Genomic DNA, 22,763 nt, shown 5'->3' with positions numbered 1-22,763 from the left:
CCATCTCGCATCTTCAACTCTGCCACCTCCTATCTTTTCATCAGTGCCACCATTTCCAAACCATACAACATAACTTGTCTCACTATCATCTTGTAAACCTTCCCTTTCACTCTTGCTGGTACCCTTCTGTTGCAAATCACTCCTGACACTCTTCTCCACCCACTCCACCCTGCCTGCACTCTCTTTTTCAACTCTCTTCCACACCCCCCATTTCTTTGAACAGTTGACCCAGGTATTTAAACTCATCCACCTTCGCCCCTTTTACACCTTACATCCTCACCATTCTGCTGTCCTCCCTCTCATTCACACATGTATTCCATCTTGCTCCTACTGACTTTCATTCCTCTTCTCTCCAGTGCATACCTCCACCTCTCCTGGCTCTCCTCAACCAGCTCCCTACTCTCACTGCAGCTCACAATGTCATCCGCAAACATTATAGTCCACAGAGACTCCTGCCTGATCTCATCGGTCAACCTGTCCATCACCATTGCAAACAAGAAAGGGCTCAGTGCCGATCCTTGATGTAATCCCACCTCCACCTTGAACCCAACCATCATACCTACCACACACCTCATCACTGTCACACTGCCCTCATACATATCCTGCACCACACTTACATACTTCTCTGCAACTCCCGACTTCCTCATACAATACCACACCTCCTCTCTTGGCACCCTGTCATCTGCTTTCTCTAATTCCACAAAGACACAAAGTAACTCCTTCTGTCCTTCTTTAAACTTCTCCATCAACATTCTCAAAGCAAACATCACATCTGTGGTGCTCTTTCGTGGCATGAAACCATACTGCTGCTCGCTAATCTTCACCTCCTCTCAACCTAGCTTCAATTACTCTTTCCAAAATCTTCATGCTGTGGCTGATCAACTTTATACCTCTGTAGTTGCTACAGCTCTGCACATCACCCTTATTCTTGAAAATCAGTACCACACTTCTCCACTCCTCAGGCATCCTCTCACTTTCTAAGATTATTTAAAACAATCTAGTTAAATCTCCACTGCCATCTCTCCTGAACATCTCCATGCCTCCACAGGTATGTCATCTGGACCAACTGCTTTTACACTCTTCATCCTCTTCATAATTACCCTCACTTCATCCTTGCTAATCCACCACACTTCCTGATTCATTATCCCCACATCATCCAACCTTGTCTCTCTCTCATTTTCTTCATTTATCAGCCCCTTAGAGTACTCCTTCCACCTTCTCAACACACTGTCTTCGCTTGTCAGCACGTTTCCATCTCTATCCTTGATCGCCCTAACTTGTTGCACATCCTTCCCAGCTCGGTCCCTCTGTCCAGCCAATCGGTACAAGTCCTTTTCTCCTTCCTTAGTGTTTAACTTCTCATACAATTCGCCATATGCCTTGTCCTTTGCCTTCACCACCTCTCTTTTTACCTTACACTGCATCTCTTTGTACTCCTGTCTACTTTCCTCATCTCTCTGACTGTCCCACTTTTCTATACTTGCCTGTACTTCCGTATTCCACCACCAAGTATCCTTGTCTTCCTTCCTCTGTCCAGATGACATACCAAGTACCTTCCTAGCTGTCTCCCTCACTATTGCTGCAGTAGTTGCCCAGCCATCTGGCAACTCTTCACTACCACCCACTGCCTGCCTTAACTCTTCCCTGAACTCCACACAACAGTCTTCCTTCTTCAACTTCCACCATTTGATCCTTGGCTCTGCCTTCACTCACTTCTTCTTCTTGCTCTCCAAAGTTATCCGACAGACCACCATCCGATGCTGCCTAGCTATGTTCTCCACTGTCACCACCTTGTAGTCTCCAATCTCTTTCAGATTACACCTTTTGGATACGATGTAGTCCACCTGTGTGCACTTTCCTCCACTATTATATGTCGCCCTGTGTTCTTCCCTCTTCTTGGCATACGTATTCACCACTGCCATTTCCATCCTTTCCATTTTCACCACCATCTGTGCTTCCACATTCCTCTCCTTGACACCATACCTACCATCACCTCCTTATCACTTGTTCCCTTCACCAACATACCCATTGAAGTCCGCTCCAATCACCACTCTCTAGCACTTCATCCAACTCACTCAAGAATTCTTCTTTATCTTCCATCTCACACCCAACTTACTGTGTGTGTGTGTGTGTGTGTGTGTGTGTGTGCGCGCGCGCGTGCGTGCGTGCGTGCGTGCGCGTGTGTGTGTGTATGTATATATATATATATATATATACATATGTATGTGTGTATATGTGCCGACAACATTCACCACCACGCCTTCAATTTCCAGCTTCATACTCATCACTCTGTCTGACACTCTCTTCACCTCCAACACATTCTTGAAATACTCATCCTTCAGGATTACCCCTACCCAATTTCTCCTCCTATCCACACCATTTGAGAAGAGTTTGAATCCACCTGCGATGCTCCTGGCCCTCTTCCCTTCCACCTGGTCTCTTGCACACACAGTATATCTACCTTCATAGCCATTGTTTAAGCAGAATATCACAGCAATTTACATTCTGTATTAAACCTGTCAGTTTCTAACCTGTTTTTCTCCCTACGTTGCCATCCATCTATGTATATACCACATACTGGCTTCCAGCCTAACTTGAATAATGGGATCGTTCATATCAATTTACAGTCACAAAATTAAGCCTTGCAAAATGGCCCTGGCTGCTTATATTACTGCCATACCTAGCTAGCTAAAATGAGTTACTTTGCTGTCTAAGGATATGATGAGTTTGCCTTGATTTACAACTAAAAAACTTGATGGTAATGAATGACCATGGCTGCTGGTTCCTGGTTAGTAAAGTTTACAGAAGTTTGCTAAAATATCAATGTTGATAGTTGATAATGTTGTTTAGTGGGAATATCAGATGAACCGCATGGTCCACTCACTCTTATCTGACTGTCTGTCGCGTGCATGCGTGTAACGCAGGACAGTGTCGCATGTTACATGCATGCACATGACAAAGAGCCGTCAGTGTGTATTCCACGCAGTTTGTCTGATATTCCCACTAGCAATGCCACGGTGAGGAAATTTTCCCACCAGTTAATGAACTCATAATGACAACACCGGTGTTACCGGATATACCGACCGGACATTTTCTCCAGGTCGTGCACCTTCGCCGAGTCCCACATGATTCGGGCGTGGTAGCCAGTGAATATGAATGTCACCGCTGACCGCGAACAAAAGTGATGACACAACGTCATTTTAAACTTGAAAAAACATGAATCATTATTTATTTGAATGGCCAGCATGTATTATATATATATTCTTTGAACAATAAAGGCCGAGTAAAAATGTATGAATAAATTAATTGTTGATGGTAGTTTTGTTTTTTGTCGGTGTTCAACTCTGCTTGATGACATTTGAGATGATATGTGGTGATACTGAGCCCCAGACAGCCCGGCCCAATTTAACCCCTGTCAAGCTGTATATGATCATTGTGGTCTGCAACTGTAATAACACATCCAAAGCAACATTTCAGAGCAGGAAAACCCATTGATTTCCAGGACTTAACCTACGGGCAAAATAACACACCTTGTAATAATGCAAAATAGACTCACCAGTGATGTTCATTGCTTGAAAAGAAAAGATACACGTCAATCTTTCATCTGGGCAAACTTGTCAATAACTTTTCTGTCGAAATCCATCAATTCATGAATGAATTAATTTTCAATTGATAGCATAGCAAGTGCATTTACTCTGTTGGTTGCCCCATGGTGTCAAATGGTGTTGCGTGTAGCTGCGTAGCAATGCCAATACCGTAAACAATGTTTACTAAATGTCTTGACGTATGCCATTCATTCTTTTTTTTTTTTTTATTGGCTGCTCTCAGCATGGGGCCAAAATGATCATGCCCCACAGCTCATTACTGAAAGTGCATTGAACGCATACGCACAGTGTTTTCAACTACTCACTTGGTTAAATGAGTGCTGACGAGCCCCATGTTCACCAAACAAAGACTGCTCAAAGTACTGGCCTTTTATGAACAGATACAGGAAGATATTTTGAATATATTGGACAGCGCTACCGTTGTCATATGTTATAAATGCGCAACAATGTTAGATACGGAGATTATAAATCTTATTAGCTTTATTGACAGCTGATGATTGCTTATGGCATGAAACAGACTTGTACTGTCTCAAAGAATTTACTTGACTCACTGGATTATTTTGCTCCTTATTTCTTGAGCACTTTCCCTACCTTTGAGTGTTTCTTTTAACAAAGTTTATATATATATATATATATATATATATATATATATAATTATTTGTTACACTGAATTATTGATCATGCCATGCACTGGCGACATCTGGTGGGGCCAGATCCTACTGTCCCCTAATGTAGAGATGTCACTGGTCAAATTTTTGAATCATTCCCTTACTGAACTCTTGTGCCTGTTGAAGCCTTTTGAGCATATAGGAAATGTTTATTAGCATGGTACAGACCCTATGTTCATTTTCAATATGTTCCATGTGTCATATGCCCATTTATGTCATACTCTTCAGTTGCCAGAATGACCCACTCACACCTCAAAAACCGTTTAAGATCCATCTCACAGGGAAGATGCCATCACCTATTTTGCTCATTCATTTTTGTCAATCATTCCCCGCTTCTCCAGTCTCTCCAGAACAAGAGCTACAACCACTTTGCTGCTATCTACTACCTCCTAGTAGAACGGCTCAAGGCCCACCGCTGCAGCTTCCCCGTGGAACAAAGGCTTGATGCCCGCCAACGACGACCCAGCACCATCGCCGAGCAGACTGTCGTCAAGGTAACCGCAGGCTGTCAGGGCAACCAGGGGTTTCTGAATGATTTGTGGGGGGATTAGAATCTGCGATTGCCTGATCAAAGCTCCAGTATTCACACCTGCATGAACAAACAAACAAACGCATGGGCAGGGTTGCGTTCATTTATTTATGCAGCTGGGACCTCTCGTCTCTCAGCTCATCTGCAATTTTGTGGCCCACCCTTGATCTTAATACATTTCCCTTAGTTCCATTATTCGCTCTGCTTCTTTCTTTTTTCTTTCTTTCTTGTCATTGTCACTATTATTATTTTTTTCTTTCATATCAGGCGCAGTCTAACATCTGGCTTTCTTTTGTCACTCCTTTTCGTGTATCATCAATTCTAATTCATAGCAGTTCAGTGTAATTGAAATCACTTCCAATTCATTATCTTTGCAGGTAGTTTGTTTGATGTGATGGAAGTTCAAAATAACTCCTGTTTCAAACTTACCCTCCCTCCCTCCCTTCTTGTAGTCAACCAGTGGATCAGGCCAAGTGGGTTTGCTCCCCCAGGGTGTCCGTCTCCTGCGCTCCCCTGCCCTGTCCCAAGCCTCCTCTGACGCCCTCACCTTCCCCCAGTCCACATGTCCGCCGGAGCAGAGCCTCATGCTGGAGGATGTTACCACACCCAAAGTAGGTTCAACCGCCTTACCAGCAGGCTACCACTTTGTTTAGCAGTTGTGTGTGTATATCTCACTTTGTCTCTTTTAGTTTGAGTGCATGTGTACATGCATGAGTGTTCGGGTTCTCTCTCCAGGTTTCAACATCATAGCGCCGAGGCCATGAATCACTAGCTAGGTATTAGTTTGATACCCCATGATAGTTCATTTAAAATAGCTATTTTCCGTTTATGAAAACTGTGTAATTAAGGTCATTTCTCTCTTGCAAGATTGCATCTCATAAATGTATTTCCATAAGCTTGACAATGATGCTGTTTGATAAGCCTGCCTAGTCACTGTAGTCGCTGTGATACAGAAATGTCTGCTGATGCTTCAGTGAATGCGTTTGTGGCTGTACAGTGTGTGTGTGTGTGTGTGTGTGTGTGTGTGTGTGTGTGTGTGTGTGTGTGCGCGCGCGCTTGTGCGCCTGTTTTGGCCTGAGAGCATTATTTGGCTCCATCAACCTGCCACAGTGCAGCTGACTTGTTCTCTTATGTAAGCACTCAGCCAGTGCTCACATGAGAAAGGACAGCTGCCTATTCTCTATTACTTTTAGAGAGGGACACACACACACACACACACACACACCTAGAGAGCGCTTTCCATTTCTCTCCAATTTCCTCTCCCTCTTTTCTTAGTGTCAGTGTTTAACTGTGCCAACCACTGACTTTTTCCTTTAGGCCTATTGGTCGGGATGACTGACTGTTACAGAGCATAGTCATCAGTGGTCTGACTCGACGACCCCACACCCCCACAAGGCTTACACACACACACACACACACACACACACACACACACACACACATTTCCTCTAGCTCATATTAAGTGATATTAAGTGGTGTGTGTGTGTGTGTGTGAGACAGAGCATGGATGTGTACTTGTGTCTGTACTGAGTGGTGGGCAGAGCAGGCGAGAGACAGAGTGAGTGTTAGCAGTGTCAGAGGGGCCTGGTTATGCAAGCAGTCCTGTGATAATAATGTGACTTGTGAAGCTGGGTGAACACATGCACAGGAAGCTTCTGCCGCTGGCTTGGTTTCCCAAACATCGTCCTTTCTTCCCTTTCCCTCTTACCTTTGCCCTTTTTTTTCTTCTCTCACATCTTTTTTCGGTTCTGAAATGACCACCCTCCCACACACAACTAAACCATCGCCACATCCCTGACTCCTTTCTCCTTTTTTTCTCATTTCATCATCCCTCTTTTCTTTTCCTCTTCCCCCCTGTCCTGTCCTGCCTTAGTTCTTTGTGGGTGGGTGTGTATGTTGAGTAATGGCATTCCTTGTCCGGCATGCAGGGATTGGGGAACAGGGCAAAGCTGCACTGGGCAGACAGCATGCAGTGCAATCACTCCAGCAACTCATCCAGTGGATGTCTGTCTGCGTGGGTGTGTGCATGTATGTGCATGTGTGTCAGTTACACAGCAGTCTCAAATCAAAACACACTTCCTGACCCCACATTCCTTCATCCCCACCCTTCACTGTCACACCAACACACACAGCCGTGTATATAGTCTCATTCACACACACACATAGTGAGAGGGAAGATTCATAAAGCCCTCGTTCCCACCACAGGGATCACTTTCTTTTGTCCAAGTTGTCCTCTCTTATAACACAAATGACTTTGGTTTGCAGAGCCAGACAGAGAAGGAGGTATGGCCCTAAGTGCTTGGCTCATTTTAATGAATGATTTTATTGTTCATTTTCTCAAAGTGAATGTCAAGCAGTTTTCTTACTCCTCTAGTGCACTGCAGTGCTCTTCTTCAGTAACTGCATTAGGTATATGTATTGAATTAGTTTTAATTTTTCCCTTCCCCTCTCTCTCTCTGTGGTTTCTTTTGTCTCTGTGCCTGTGTCTTTCATTCCCACCAGGTGAGTGGCTGCCTGCTGGACCCTCTGCCCCCACCCAATGTCCTCCGCAAGTCCTCTACCTCGTCGCCTAGCAACATGATGGAGATGTCAATTGACGAGGGCATTGAAACAGAAGAGCCTGACACAGAGGATGATCCCGCCCACCTGCTCTCAGCCTATCAGACGGCGCGTTTCGGCCAGCGCAGACACACCCTCTCTGAGGTCACCAACCAGCCAGGGCCCTCAAGCCAAGGTTTATTTGTTTATCAGTCGCTAAGTTATTTAATTCCAAACAAACACTAACACACACATACAAAAACACTGTAAAGACTTATAAATTGACATTTAAATGTGAAGTGCATTTTACTAAGTTTCTGAATGTTGTTTAAAACATACATTGCTGCTAATAGTTAATGTCCTTAATAATTTTCTGCAGCTGGATATTGGAGCACTCTTGCAAGTTCAAGGGGAACAATTAAATTCAGAAAAAGCCAGCATGGCACCAAGTAGTAGGTTGGGTGAGGTGTGGCTTGTACAATCTAGACATACATATTGACAAATTATTTTCTTCAATGCCAGGTAAACTATTCACTCTGGGCCACAACCCGTCTCTGGGTAGCGTGGACTCGGACATGGGCTATGACATGGGCTCCATACACAGTGACCTCAGCCTTCTGGAAGATCCCCCCTCTCTCAGTGAAGTGGTGCTGGCCAACAGCTCCGTCCCACGCATGACGCCTTCCCCTTTCCTGAGCGCGCGACCTGCCAACCCAGCTATGGCTGCTCTGAGTTCGCAGCGCAGAGAGGCCCACAACCGCTCACCCATCAGCTTCAGAGAGGGACGCCGTGCCTCTGACACCTCACTCACCCAGGGTCAGTATCAAAACACGCGTGGCTCACACATCAGGCTTGAAGCTAGGGAGAATCCCTCAGCAACTTGAAATTCTCTTTGAACCCTCTCTCTCCTATGTTTATGTGTGAGCTGCACTGGGGTGGGAGTCTTCATGCCTTTGCTGGGTTGCATTATGTTTTCAGTGCAAAATGAGGATGAGAGTTTCCACAAAAACTAGATCTGTCCTTCTGTTATGGTACATATAATTAAGGTGCAAGGAACCAGTGTGCGCCGCAGCCTGAAGGCACTCATGTAGTCTTCAAGTACTGAGTACACACACATATATGGACAGGCAATCTGTAGTCACCAAAAAAGCCTACATTTCCCACAATCTTTGCAATGTATATTTTGTGCGACACCCAGTATGCTTGTTAGTGAAACGCCAACACCATCTACACATGGACAGAAATTGTGTGCTGCATGGTTACCCTGAAGTGGGTATCGTGTGGGACATGATGGTGGTCCAGGTGGATCACTTTGGATGTCAGTCTGCATACAGTATATCTGTACATGAAATGGCCCTAAGAACTCTGATTCCTTCACACCAAAAAACAAACTGTTTGTGTTTTTCAAAAACACAGACTTCTAAAATGTGTCTCATTTCCACACTCTTGTTCACTCTATCTTATCATTCAGACACACCATTTTCTTTTTCTCTTATCTTCTCCTCTCATTCCTCTTGTCTTCTCTGGTCTTTGAGTACACCAACAGCGACGATAGTGATGACGATGATTCATGTAGTGACTCACAGACACACCTCGAATGGTTTCAGCCCACATCCCTATCTGGTCTTGGTAGTTCACCCAAGTCTCTCTCTCTATTTAAAGTTTCATTCTATGGCAGGCTGCTTCATTCCACACCATACCAGAGCGAGAGAGAGAGAAAGACAGAGAAGCTAAAATATCTAGGGAGGAATGTTAATCAGCCTTTCAATTCCCTCTGCCTCTTCATTCCTCTCTCCACTGAGAGCTCTGGGAGTGTCTGGAAATCACCTGCAGAAGCTGTGCTCATAGTTTGGAAATGTGCCCCATCTCTTCTTGGCCTAATTGGACATTCCACTCCCTCCACTCTCAAGACCCTCTTAGCCAGTATTCCTGGTATTTTTTACCTTTACCCCCCGATGAGTGTTGAGGCTGCGCATGGTTTTGCGTCAGACTGCTGAGTCTGGCTTTAAATAGCCTCTATCATCAGGGTGAGTCAGGTCCCAATGTTCACAGTGTAAAACAGTCACCATTGGACGGATATTATGCACGCAGAGCAACTGGCGGCTGTTTGCACACAGATGCGTGAAAACACACTAACACACAAACGCACCCACATAGTCTTATGACATACATCCAGTCACACCTTCAGTAGGGATGATGAGTGCTAACGTCAGAGAGGCTTAACACAGACTCTCCTGCTGCCAAGTTACAACTCCAACCAACCCATCATGACAGGGAAGAGGATGTAGACTTACTAATCTGTATTGACTATATGTACTGACTGTACGGTTAGCCCATGTAATTGTGTGTATGCACATGCGTGAATGCTTGTATTTGTATATCTTTGTTCATCTGTCCCCGTCCATTTACCCCATCCAGGTCTGGTTGCATTTAGGCAGCACCTCCAGAACTTGGCGAGGACCAAAGGCATTCTGGAACTGAACAAGGTCCAGATGTTGGTGGAGCAGATGGGCTCTGGAGAGGGGGCTGCTATGAGCCCCCTGGGGCCACAGCACCATTTGCACAACCTCCTAGAGGTCAGCCTTACCTCACACACACAAACACACACAAATTCTATGCACTACTTGCCACTCAAGATTATCTTTTTCCAAATGCGTCGGGAGCACCAACCCCCCACTTTTCTCAGTCTCCATCATAGAGAAAGACCCAGCCACTGGGGCTCTTGTGTAACCCCTGAAGAGGCAGCCAACTCTTGCTTGTTTACAGTCTCCCGGTCCCTAGGGCCTGGAGCCTGGCCCAAAATGAATGTGGCCATTGTTGAGGTCACTCAGGCTAACCATAGTAGTGACTGGTACTTAATAGGCCCAGACTGCACACACACAGATGCACAGTGATATACACACACAAACCTCTGAAAATAGTGGACATTTGAGGAAAGATAGTATATGGGCTTCTTGGCAGAGAATAGGACATAAAATCCAAAATGATAACCAACAAGAGGCTGTGGTTCTGTTTGCTACCTCCAGTAATCTAACCTAATTATACAGCTCTTTGTACACAATGACGGTTGATCTCATCATGCTTTTAATTTGTTTTTCATTCATTCATTTCATTTAACTAATGTACAATCCCTGGAGTACACATGATTTAGGGTAAGGCATCTGGCTGCATGGTCAACCCAATGGCATTTAGACAGGAGACAATATGGATAATCGAGTTAGACTACATAATGGACAACAATGACCCTGAGGTACATCGCTTCATTAACTTATTCCGGAGGGGTTTTGTTTGTGTGTGTCAGTGTTCTTGTGTCTGCTGCATGAGAACGATCTGTACTGATTTTGACACACCTGTCACATATTTTTGACAAATATCCTGCTTTGTGGCTCTGACTCAAGGGTGAGGCATCCAAGCAGCAAGAGAGCCTAGCTTTGTACCAAGGAGGGCCCCAGCCACCGCTCCTGTCCCGCAGACAGAGTCTGGAGACACAGTACCTCACTCACAGGCTACAGGTACTGTACAGCACCAACCATGCTCACAAAATATTAGGGTTGTGACGATTCACCAATTTGAAGCAACTTGCTGGGCTCCAAGCTTATTGTTTGTTTTAAGTCCAACCAAAATTGAAATCTCCTCACTTTTGATATAAAAGAAACAAAGTGATATTGAAGGTATTGTTACTATTTTTTTCATTTTTAAAAACAAGGTAAAGCATATTTTTGAGATGTATGCTGAAATGGCATCTAGACCTCACGCAGGAGTGGATTGAAACAATAATTCAGGCCAGGAATTTGACTTCATCCCAGGCCACCCTGTTCACACAAACTAGCAGACCGCAAATGTTGTAGGCTAACCCTATTTGTTGATGTAATGGGTACCAGACTAGTTATAAATTTGGCCACCATGTTCATCTGGGAGGAATGTTACTACAAAATACAAAAATTTGGGACTGACTAACAAGTAGTCCCTCTCTGCTCTACCGTTCTTTTTCTTCTGACTGTCCATTAGCCAGGCAACTTGTATAAAATGTTATTGGTAGAGAAGCAGGTAGACAGTTGCTATATGCGTCACTGAGAGACATGATGATGTAATTTTTGGGACACTGCAGCAAAAGTTAGTCATGCCTGATGTGTGGATTAGGAGAGGTCCGTCAATCATTCCTGTTTGCTATATTATCACTGGTCATGTTGACTGTTCACGGCAGACCAAAACAACCCTCAGGCCACCGGGAAATCTCCCGGGTGTTCCCGACAGGTGTCCAGGTGTGATCTCATGCCACTGAGGAAGCGTTCCCATGATATCGCTTAGTGACAGCTGAAAGCCAGCCTTGCTGGCTGGGAGACACTGTGTCAACTTCTCTGATCATACAGCTGTGATCAATGTTGCAAGGCAATAGATAGCACACTTATATGGCAAACTATGGGGCATCCGGGTAGCGTAGCGGTCTATTCCGTTGTCTAACACAGGGATCACCGGTTCGAATCCCCGTGTTACCTCCAGCTTGGTCAGGCGTCCCTAAAAACACAATTGGCCATGTCCGCGGGTGGGAAGCCGGATGTGGGTATGTGTCCTGGTTGCTGCGCCTGTTCGTGGGGGTGGGGGGGAACTGGGGCGAATAGTGTGAGCCTCCCATACGCTACGTCCCCTGGCAAAACTCCTCACTGTCAGGTGAAAAACTCCACATGTATTGGAGGAGCCATGTAGTAGTCTGCAGCCTTCCCCGGATCAGCAGAGGGGGTGGAGCAGCAACCCAAATTACACAATTCAATTGATGGTTCATCGATTCACGAGATTCGGTAAGTTTGTATGGCGCTCAGACAGCAACAGCACCCAAATTTCTTTCAGCTTTAATCAGTAATAACAGAATTCCCCCCCCCAGACAATCTCTTAGTCAAGGTTGTGTTTCCTTGGGGCCGGGGTTGGGAAGCAGCGCTTGGGCTTATTGATCAGTATGTAGTCTCTGTTGCTCTTTTTTCTGATTTTGTAGCCTTTTCTGGTGCATCAAAAAACAGAGACCTATGTATTGGAGTGCTGAAAGTGGTAGCAGTTACAGTTGAAGCTGTTGGGGGCATTATTGTGATCTGGATTTCAGTTGCGACTAATGATAAATAATAATAGTAATAATGGATTACATTTATATAGCGCTTTATCTCGATACCCTTCACATTGAAGGGGGTAAACTTACCTCAACTACCACCAATGTGTAACACCCACCCGGGTGATGCACGGCAGCCATTTTGCACCAGAACGCTCACCACACATCAGCTTGAGGTGGAGAGGGAGGAATCATTGAGCCAATTACACTGGAGGATGATTAGGTTGCCAGATGGAGACAGCCAGGTTGGAAATTTTGCCAGGACACCTGGGACCCCCTACTCTTTGTGATAAGTGCCATGGGATCTTTAGTGACCACAGTGAGTGAGTCAGGACCTCAGTTTAACGTCTTATCCGAAAGACTACCATTGTAGTTGTGTCACCATGTGAGATGAATAATCTCGTATAGCCACACCTCTCTTTAGTTTTAAACCAAGGACTGGCTATGCGATATTATGTGACAACTGGCCCTCCTATGTCTCTTATTGACTTAGCTACCTGCTTGCTCAGCAGTGCTGAATGCACACCAACAGTGAACTGAAAAGGAAAAGAAACATTAACAACATCAACGATGTTAAAGAAAAAAAAAAACAACTTTCCAGTCTATTGCTTTTGATACCATAAGCAATTGACTGGGAAGTTTTTTTTCAACAGTGTTGTTGTTATTCACCCATGTAGTCAATAGTCTCGCTCATGTTCCAATTAAGAGGGCAAAAGAATGCACACTATTTGGATAAATCTGCTTTAGTGTTCCCTCACTGTTTTTTATTTGTGTAGTTATACATTTCGACCGGGAGATGCTTTATCCAGCTTTGAAATTGTGATGACAGATGGGTCCAACTAAAATTCGGTAGTACAATAAAAAACACATTTTAGGCAAATCTCTTGTCAAGGTGGTCGACAATTCTTGTTAAGGCAGCCCACCTTAACTTTAAAAGCCCAGGAGGAAACACTGACTAGTATATATTATAAACACACATTCTCAAACCTTACTTGTGCACTATTAGCATTTGTAGGGATGTCCCCTGGCTTCCATAGCAACTGCAAACCGAAGCTGCTGCGTTTCTCGCCCTGGTTCATGTATGCGGCTGGCTTGAACTAGCTAGTGTTAGCTACACGTTGTGGCTTGCAAAAGCCTTTAATGTTAGCCTTACTAAACAACAATATAAATCGCTACCATGGTATTTGATCTGGACTTTTAGATGTGCGAGGGTAAACGTTAGGTACAAAAAATACGTATTCAAGTAGTTACTTTTAGCCAAGAAACCACTTTGTTTCAGTCCAGTTGATAAAACACAATGGAGCAAAGTGGAGGCTGCAAATTCATACCGAACACTGATGTAACACGCATCCCTAAACAACTCAACTGTTCGCCTTGTGTAGGCTACTGAGCCTTCTCTGAAGAGATGACAGTGAGGGGAAAAAAACTGTACCTTATGTGGTGATCGGCTATTATTTATCTACGGAAATAGGTAACCAAATCTACGCCTACCAACAGAAGCCGACATAGGCAGCGCCCTCATGAGAAAAAAATTAAACGCAAATTTCCTTCTCTTCCTGAATTAAGTAGTAAGTAAAGTTTATTGCACCTTTCACAGATACAAGTCACAAAGTGGTTCACAGTCAAATAAAACAAGAACAAACAACTGATACATGTTTTGTAATCAATAAATAAACAATAGATAAAACACACCAGAGGAAACAGGGATAAACACTAGTTGAAACATGAAATACCACATGCTACCTAAATGCCTGTCTGAACAGATGGTTTTTTACTAGCCTTTTAAGAGTCCACAGACGTCAGACTTATTGGGAGACTATTCTAAAGTTTAGGTGCTGCCAACTGGAAAGCAAGGACTCCCCGAGTCTTAAAACATGTCCAAGGTACACTGGGGGAAAAAAAACCCTGGTTAGAGAACCTTAGAGCTCAGCTCTTGGTGTGGGGGTGCAGAAGGTCCGTGATGTAATGGGGAGCCTGGCCATGTAGGGCTCTATAAGTGAGCACCAAGATTTTAAAATGAATTCTAAGATTAACAGGAAGCCAATGCAGAGGTTAAAATATGTGTAATGTGTGACCATCTGTTGGACCATGTTAAAAGCCTAGTGTAGCTCATGCTAGAAAAGCAATGAAAAAAATACTTGAAGCTGTAATATTTTACTGACATAGAAAGGGTTAACCGCTGATTTGATTTACCATTTCTGATTGACTGAGCTAATTTGGTGACCTGTTGTTGCATAACCTAGCCAATAGGTGTACACTCCCAGCATTCCCTGCTGGCTGATCTAGGGTCTGTAACTGTAAGCTGTCGTCCATTTTGTGCTCTCACTTCGACGAAACCATCTGCTTTACCCAGACCGTATATGCTGAAATCAGACACAACTGTTTAAAATCACCTTGCTGTCCTGATGGAGGGTGCAGAGATTCAAATTGTTCAGCAATCAGATTTTGGTAAATGCTGAATTTTGAGGTTAAGTCCAGTGCCAGGAATACCCATTGAAGAATAGAGACTCCAGTTAACTGGATGGTGAGGCAACCTACAGGATCTTGAGAGCGATTATACAGACTTGTCTTCTGAGAAAGTACTCCTTCACCATTTCCTGGTACAGTAGAACAGACAAATACACACACGGATTGGGCCCCAATGATTAATCCACTGACTTAACACTTAAAAAAAAAAAGACTGAGCTCAGGGACTTTAAAGGGATTCTTTTTTTGTGTGTGCACTTTATTTTAGTTAATTGTTTTGAGGAACATTTTGTATTGCACTTTTGAACTGTAGTTAATGTGTTCAATACACGTTCATGCAAACTTATCTTTGTTGTGTCTCCTTACTGGTGTTCAGACCTCGGGCTCAGGGCAGCCTAGTTTTCTGATACTGGTCCACAATTATTTCCTTCTATTGAAAATCCTCAATTTTTGTTATTAAGCATAACCAGGTTTAAGTGAAAGAAACATGATCGAGTCAGCATCCTAATATGAGCATCAAACCTCATGGGATAGACTCCAGCATCCCCGCGACCCCGATTGGGATAAGTGGCTTGGATAATGGATTGATGGATGGTCAAAAAAAAAATTTTTTTTTTTAAATCACACCAAGATTATGCAGACTAGACCGAGAAGACAAGGATAAGGCACCAAGGTTCTGCCTGATTAGTGAATGAAGGTTATTGTGAAGTGTTGAGTATCAGGAGCAATAATCAACACTTCGGTTTTATCTGCATTTAACTGCAAAAAATTATTCAGTTCCTAATTGCATCTAAACAGTTTTTCAGTACAGAAAGTCTATTAAGCTCATCAGGTTTGAAGTAGAAATATAACGTCATCAGCGTACATATGGTAGATGTCTCTGAAACGTCCTAGAGGAAGCGTAAAATGGGCCCCAAGACCGATCGCTGGGGGATGCCGCATTATATAGCAGCAGTATCTGACACAAATTCACCTAGAGAGACTAGGAGTCCTATCTGTGAGGTAGGAGGAGAACCACTCCAATGCAGTCCCAGAAATGCCTACCAGGTGCTTTAGTCTATGGATTAGTATGTGGTGGTGTGCTAATGCTGTGCTAAGATCCAATAAAACCAAAACAGAACACCAGTATCTGCAGCCATTAGAATATCATTAAAAGGAGGGCCTTAAGTGGAGTACAGTTTATGAAAACCAGACTGAAATAGAAGTAGATGTATACCGGTTAGGATTTCTATTTGCAATCAGTCACAAAATTATGGCATTAGTAGAATGAAAATGAAACTGTTTGCACTATTGCATCACACTGTATTTAATTGCATCATAACCCACTGCATTATATTGTATTAAGAAAGGACTGAATCGAATCATATGACTCTTTTAGCTGCTAAAAATGTATCTAGATGGATTGGGCTGTTGATAGCGTATTGAGATACGAATCAAAACTATCTAAGGTGGTGAAATACACACCTCTAAAAATTACATATGGCTCTAAACAACATACCCATTTCCTCCACCTGTTTTGGCCTGTGTACTCAGCCTGCTGCTTTCATGCCTTATTCTGATCTAATAAGGTCTGCTGTCATAGAGGCCCTTTTGACTAATGTTTACTATGTTAGATATACACCAATCAGCCAAAACATTAAAACCACCTGCCTAATATTGTGTAGGTCCCCCTCATGCCACCAAAACAGCTCTGACCCATCGAGGCATGGAATCCACAAGACCTCTGAAGGTGTCCTCTGGTATCTGGCACACAGACGTTAGGAGCAAATCCTTTAAGTCCTTTAAGTTGCAAGGTGGGACCTCCATGGATCGGACTTGTTTTTCCAGCACATCCCACAGATGTTCGATTGGATTGAGATCTGGGGAATTTGGAGACCAAGGCAACACCTTGAACTCTTTGTCATGTTCTTCAAACCATCCCTGAACAATTTTTGCAGTGTGGCAGGGTGTGTTATCCTGCTGAAAGAGGCCACTGCCATCAGGGAATACTGTTGCCATGAAGGGGTGTACTTGGTCTGCAACAATGTTTAGGTAGGTGGTGCGTGTCAAAGTAACATCCACATGAATGCCAGGACCCAAGGTTTCCCAGCAGAACATTGCCCAGCACATCACACTGCCTCCACTGGCTTGCCTTCTTCCCATAGTGCATCCTGGTGCCATCTCTTCCCCAGGTAAACGATGCACAAGCACCCGGCTGTCCACATGATGTAAAAGAAAATGTGATTCATCAGACCAGACCTCCTTCTTCCATTGCTCCATGGTCCAGTTCTGACACTCATGTGCCCATTGTAGGTGCTTTCAGTGGTGGACAGGGGTCAACATGGATCTGCGGTTGCCCAGTGCACAGCAGGCTGCGATGCACTGTGTTCTGACACCCGTCTGTCATAGCCACCATTAACCTTTTCAGCAATTTGAGCTACAGTAGCTCTTCTGTTGGACTGAACCAGACAGGCTAGCCTTCACTCCCCATGCAAATCAATGAGCCTTTGGCACCCATGACCCTGTCGCCGGTTCAGCGGTTGTCCTTCCTTTGACCACTTTTGGTAGGTACTGACCACTGCATACCGGGAACACGCCACAAGACCTGCCGTTTTGGAGATGCTCTGACCCAGTCGTCTAGCCATCACAATTTGGCCCTTGTCAAAGTCACTCAGACTCTTACGCTTGTGCATTTTTCCTGCTTCCAACACATCAACTTCAATAACTGACTGTTCACCTGCTGCCTAATATATCCCACCCCTTGACAGGTACCATTGTAACGAGATAATCAATGTTATTCACTTACCTGTCAGTGGTTTTAATGTTTTGGCTGATTGGTGTATAGGATTAGCGGTTCTATTGAAAACATTGAGTTAAACAGCCCAGGACTAAACATTTATAATTCTTTGTCCTAATCTTGATATTTGAGTAAATGTTTGTAGCTAGTTTCCATGGCAGTTATCCTGAGTAGTGTAATCAGTGCTGTCTCCCCTTGTGTCCAGAAGGCCAGCGGCTTGGGTAACAGTCCTGCCAGCTGCCAGCTCTTCTGTAAGGAGGCGCCTCGCAGCTTAGAGCAACAGCTCCAGGAGCACAGGTAAACTATTCCTAAGTTTACCACTATGTCTCACGACCACACACCTCTCAATTTACAAACTGTGATATTCTGAAACTTAGTTCCCATCCTACAAACACAGTGCTGTCCTCTCCCTTCCACTCCCGTTATAGTTCTGCTCACACTGCTAAAATGGTAGTATGTGAATTTTGTTCATTAATCACCATTAATGTGTCTATCACTGCCATACCATCACTTGTGTTTACACCTATTATTCTTTTACAACTTGGCCCGGCCTCTTTCACCAGACTGAATCAGAAGAGGATGTACCTACAGCAGCAGCCGCAGGGTATGGGGCTGCAGACCTATTTCAATCAGATGCAGATAGTGGAAGGCTCCTATCCCCCTGGGGGCCCTGCCATGGACGCAACACCCTCCTCAACCTCCCCTCAGGCCCCACCAATTTCAGCAGCCCACCAGCCCCAACACCAGGGCAGCCCCCAGGCCTCGCCCCCCTTCAGCCATCCACCGGGCCTGAGTCCCCTAATGGAGCCCGGGGAGGGCCTGGTTTATGATCCCTACATTAGCCACCACCACTACACTCAGCACCTTTCCGCTGGACCTCATCTGCACCATCAACTCCACCAACCCCAACCCCCTGAGGCCTCCTCCTCCGCCATGGGCTATAGCTACCCCCTGGGCTGTGAGCAGCAGGCCCTGGGACCTTCCAATGAGGCACTTTATCCAGAGCAGTATGAGTATCCCCAGGAGCCCAGCCAACTACCTCCACCTGCCCCAGAGGAGAGTGTTGTGGGTGGATCTGTGGTTGGGGCTGCCATTGGGCCTGGGCAGTACGAAGGCCTAACCCTGCCTGAGCTCCAGAGCTCTCTCCTGGACAGTGAGATGATGGAGACTGTGGACTCCCAGCATGGCTTTGTCCTGGTCAACTGAAGCCAGCTGAAGGGCACAAACAGGACAAGGCGGTATTAAACTACGGAAACCTACACAGCATCAAAACAGAGCAGAGAAAACTGAGATGTAAGTGGAGGTCATATGGGAAACAGGGAAGGAAACTTGTCTCATGTTTTGTTCAGCTAATAATAGACTTTCTTTCCCAGTTGTGATGAACCTCAGAAAAAAAAAGATCTCTACCAAAATCCTCCCTTAGCCTACCTCCCATTCTCCCTCTTCTCCTCTGTTCTCATTCTCACCAGCTCTATTAGTGAGGAACAGGCCAAGTGTGCCACATCGCTTGCCAAGGCTCTGCCGAGCTGACTGGGCAAAGCCTGCTGTTGGCGTGGATGTTGTGTGCATCACCTGTGAGGTGGAGAACTCTTCAGGACAGCTTTGTGCAGCCTGAACATGCTGTAGATCTTGGAGGTTGCCATTGTGCAGCATTTAACATGAAAATTGTTTGAAAGTGGGACCGACTGACTGGCAACCAAAAGCACAAAGGCTGACTGCGCTTTTTTTATTAAAAAAAATAAGACAATGTTAACAGCGATGGATTGACCCTCAAAACACTGCATTTTGTTTTTACTTAAAAAAGATGGAAAAACTGAACAAGAGACAAAAGCCCTCATTTATCACTGAAGCCACTGTTGAAACCACCACTGTGCTGAAGTGGTTGTAAGAAACAGATCTCATCTGATTCATAAACCTTCCTTAGACACTGAGGTGATTGCAACATCCAACATTAAGGTTATATTCATGTGTGCATAGCGTTAAAATGTTTCTCAAGATTTACATTTAACAGCACTCTCCACTGATGAGGACAAGATGGGTTAATGCCTCCAGCTAGACAAATGGTACCAAACATACTAGCTCACAGTAAGTGCAAAGAGTAATGCACCATCGCCCAGCTATTTGCTTAGACTGTGCTGCACTATACTGCTTTTGATATTGATAAGACTGCCTATTAGAAAAATCTCTGATAAATTGTTCTCTCAATAAGAGTGATTAACAAATCAAAATCAGTGGAAATGAAACTAGCAGGCTTTAGCATAGGTGCTGAGAGGTATTAAAGTTAGTTTAGTTTGTTTATATTACGTTACTACTGATCCATGCTTGTTTCTTACACTACTGAACCACATTTCCACCTCACCATCTGATTGTACATCCTTTCAGAGTATACTGTGGTTACGTTTTACATATGTGTATGTAAAGAGAAAATCGCCACATTTGTATTTTACAATTGAACTGAGTGTTATGTTGGCTTGATAAATGAGGGCTAATGTAATTAATTTTAGCTTGGTTAAGCCGTTGCGGTGTTAGTCAATATTATTCTAATTTTTTTGTGGCAATATTGAAGCAATATTAATCATTACTAATAATGATGAGGGATTTTGAAAAGAAAGCCTCACCTGTACCTCCAACTTTGATTGGTTCCCGGGACCTCTGAATTATCAGCAGAGACATCGCTGGAGCCGATGATGTAACTGGGGATAATCTTTCACTGGCCTTGCAAGTACAGGGATTAGCCTTGGGAAAGCAGTGTGTGTGTGTGTGCGTGCGTACACACACACACCTGCATGCATGAGTGAGAGGCTTCCCTGTTTATTGATACACTTGACATTCAAATTCCTGAATCCATCACATCAGTCAGTGCTAAAACAAGACGAGCACTGTTTTCAAGTCCACATTTCACAACAAATACATACATGCTTTAACCAAAACAACACATTATTAAAACTGCTCCCTGGCCCGGAGTTGTAGCCTAAAAATAATGGATTTAATCCCCATTTACATCCTTAGCTCTAGCCATGCTTATATGTTGTGTCCATGATAGCAATGTCCACTCTTGTTTCGGACAGTGAAATAATCCCTTAACGATTCCATTAATGTTTTTTTTGGGGTTTTTTTTTTTTTATAATAGGAATGTTTTGCTCTCTGTGGTTTGGGCTGCTGTGAGACAAAGACCAGCACCAAATTTGGTCACCTGACACTGGATTTAGACTGGTGGCTCACCACTGCTCTTTGACTGACAGCAAGCCTGAGACAGGCAGTTGTTTTGTTTTGTTCTTTTCTTTTCTACAGCACTTAAGACTGGTGAATCTACTTGAAGCGCACAGATGTATCTTCTCTGACAAACTATTTACAGTGGACAAACAGAATGGTGATGTTCAGAGACTTTAGATTATTGTGACTGTGACCATCAAACGGACTGCTAGACCTTTGACGGTCACCGGTTTCACTTCCATCTATTGTCAGATTAGCCTTCAGATAAGAGTGTCAGTCAATAGACTAGACTGCAGGAATATTTGAGGGGTTAACAGTCAGGACAGAGAATACAGAATTAACTTTACCAGTGGTGTCTAGAATATTGTGCATGATTACAGTCTTTAATGATATTCAGACTACATTCACCATTGAGGGTTGCAGTCCAGGTATAGAGACTTTTTTTTCTTTTTTGTCAAGGTAGAATAGAGACCTACAGGATGATCTGTGGGAGTTGAATTACTGGAGCACTTTGACAAGGAGGGGAAGAAACGATGTAATAAGACGAGGAGGTGGTGGGGATGGTGGAAAAGGTTTGTATTAGTCCACCGTTTCCTGGTAGATGAAACAAACCGCAATCTGTAGGAAACACCTTTCTCCTCTCTTCCCCTGATAATGGACACAAAACATATTTTCTTTCAAAGAAAGACCAGACACAATAACACTTTAACCCGATTGTTGTTTTTGCAAAGATAGGGTAACACTTTTCATGTTATGCTTTGTACAAATTAGGGGTTTAGAGAATCTCAAGTTTACCAAGAAATGGCAAATTTCGTGTTGAACATGAATTGTGTTCAGTGTGCCTTTTAGTTTCCTTCTTTTCAAGCTAAATTACGATTTTGAGTAGCAGCATTATTTCTGGTTGGACGCCCCCTTTTCATTTGTTTGTTAATTTTATGATGAGGCTTTTTTTCCCTTTGTTTTTGGAATTCTCTCCGGAAATAAGTTGAACCAGATTTTACAAAGGTACAAAACCAAAGTCCCTCAGAAGTTTCCCTGTACGACCCACCATGTGGAGTTTTTGGAGCTTCTTTGTCAGCTTCTCTACCATGCTTTCTCTTGATGGTCAATCAGTATATGCCATTTAAAAGTATTATAGCAATATCTCTCTAGTTGAAGACTAAAGTAATGAAGACTCTTGTGGATGTGTCTCCAAGTATCACAATTGCACCCTCCTGCTGATTTGAGAAAAAAAGAACATCAATCTATCAATAGAAATCCAGTTTTATATTTACCTTCATTGATGTTGACCACACATAAGCTAACTTGCTGTTGAGATTAAAAAAAGGTTTATTGAACATAATGTGTTTTCTGTGTGTCTGTGTTGATGAGGTACTTGAATATGACAGTACTGTCATTATAATAAAAGTACTTCACATAATTCCAATGTGCTTATTTGTAACATGGGTGGTGTGGAAGCATAGTTACACAGATGACACTTAAGTATTTTTCCTCATCATAGATACACGTACACCTTCTCCACATAATCCACTTGTGCTCCAATTTTAAATTGCAGAGGTCTGCAATTTCCATCCATTATCCAAACTGCTTATCCTGCTCTCAGGGTCACGGGATGCTGGAGCCTATCCCAGCAGTCACTGGGCAGTAGGCAAGGAGACACCCTGGACAGGCCACCAGGCCATCACAGGGCCAACACACATTCACACCTAGGGACAATCTAGTACGGCCGATTCGCCTGACTGTTACGGACTAGTCGGGTCTAGGGGTTAAGGGTTAAGCATGCAATACTAGTCCTAACCTGGAGTGTGTAGAAAAGACGGAAAATGAGGGGAGAAACGGAAAAGAGGACTGATTTCCAAGACTAGAGAAATAG

General features: G+C 43.9%; 1 protein-coding gene across 2 annotated transcripts in view; it reads left to right on the top strand.

Moving 5' to 3' along the window:
• The window catches only part of sik2b (salt-inducible kinase 2b), a 78,951-nt gene extending 56,706 nt beyond the window's left edge, over window positions 1–22,245 (top strand). Inside the window, exons 8-15 of one of the 2 annotated variants that reach the window (XM_056283448.1) lie at window positions 4,615–4,767; window positions 5,255–5,413; window positions 7,305–7,536; window positions 7,863–8,156; window positions 9,759–9,916; window positions 10,739–10,852; window positions 17,886–17,974; window positions 18,241–22,245. In XM_056283448.1, the coding sequence (XP_056139423.1) occupies window positions 4,615–4,767; window positions 5,255–5,413; window positions 7,305–7,536; window positions 7,863–8,156; window positions 9,759–9,916; window positions 10,739–10,852; window positions 17,886–17,974; window positions 18,241–18,883 (1,842 nt within the window). In that variant the 3' untranslated portion in view covers window positions 18,884–22,245. Of the gene's footprint in view, window positions 1–4,614; window positions 4,768–5,254; window positions 5,414–7,304; window positions 7,537–7,862; window positions 8,157–9,758; window positions 9,917–10,738; window positions 10,853–17,882; window positions 17,975–18,240 lie in introns of both variants that reach the window. The other variant, XM_056283447.1, reaches the window with a different exon arrangement.
• The last annotated feature ends 518 nt before the right edge of the window (window positions 22,246–22,763 follow it).

This window comes from Lampris incognitus, chromosome 7 (genome assembly GCF_029633865.1).
Source record: "Lampris incognitus isolate fLamInc1 chromosome 7, fLamInc1.hap2, whole genome shotgun sequence".
Classification (NCBI taxonomy): Eukaryota; Metazoa; Chordata; class Actinopteri; order Lampriformes; family Lampridae; genus Lampris; species Lampris incognitus.
This window is presented reverse-complemented; position numbering and strand designations above follow the sequence as displayed.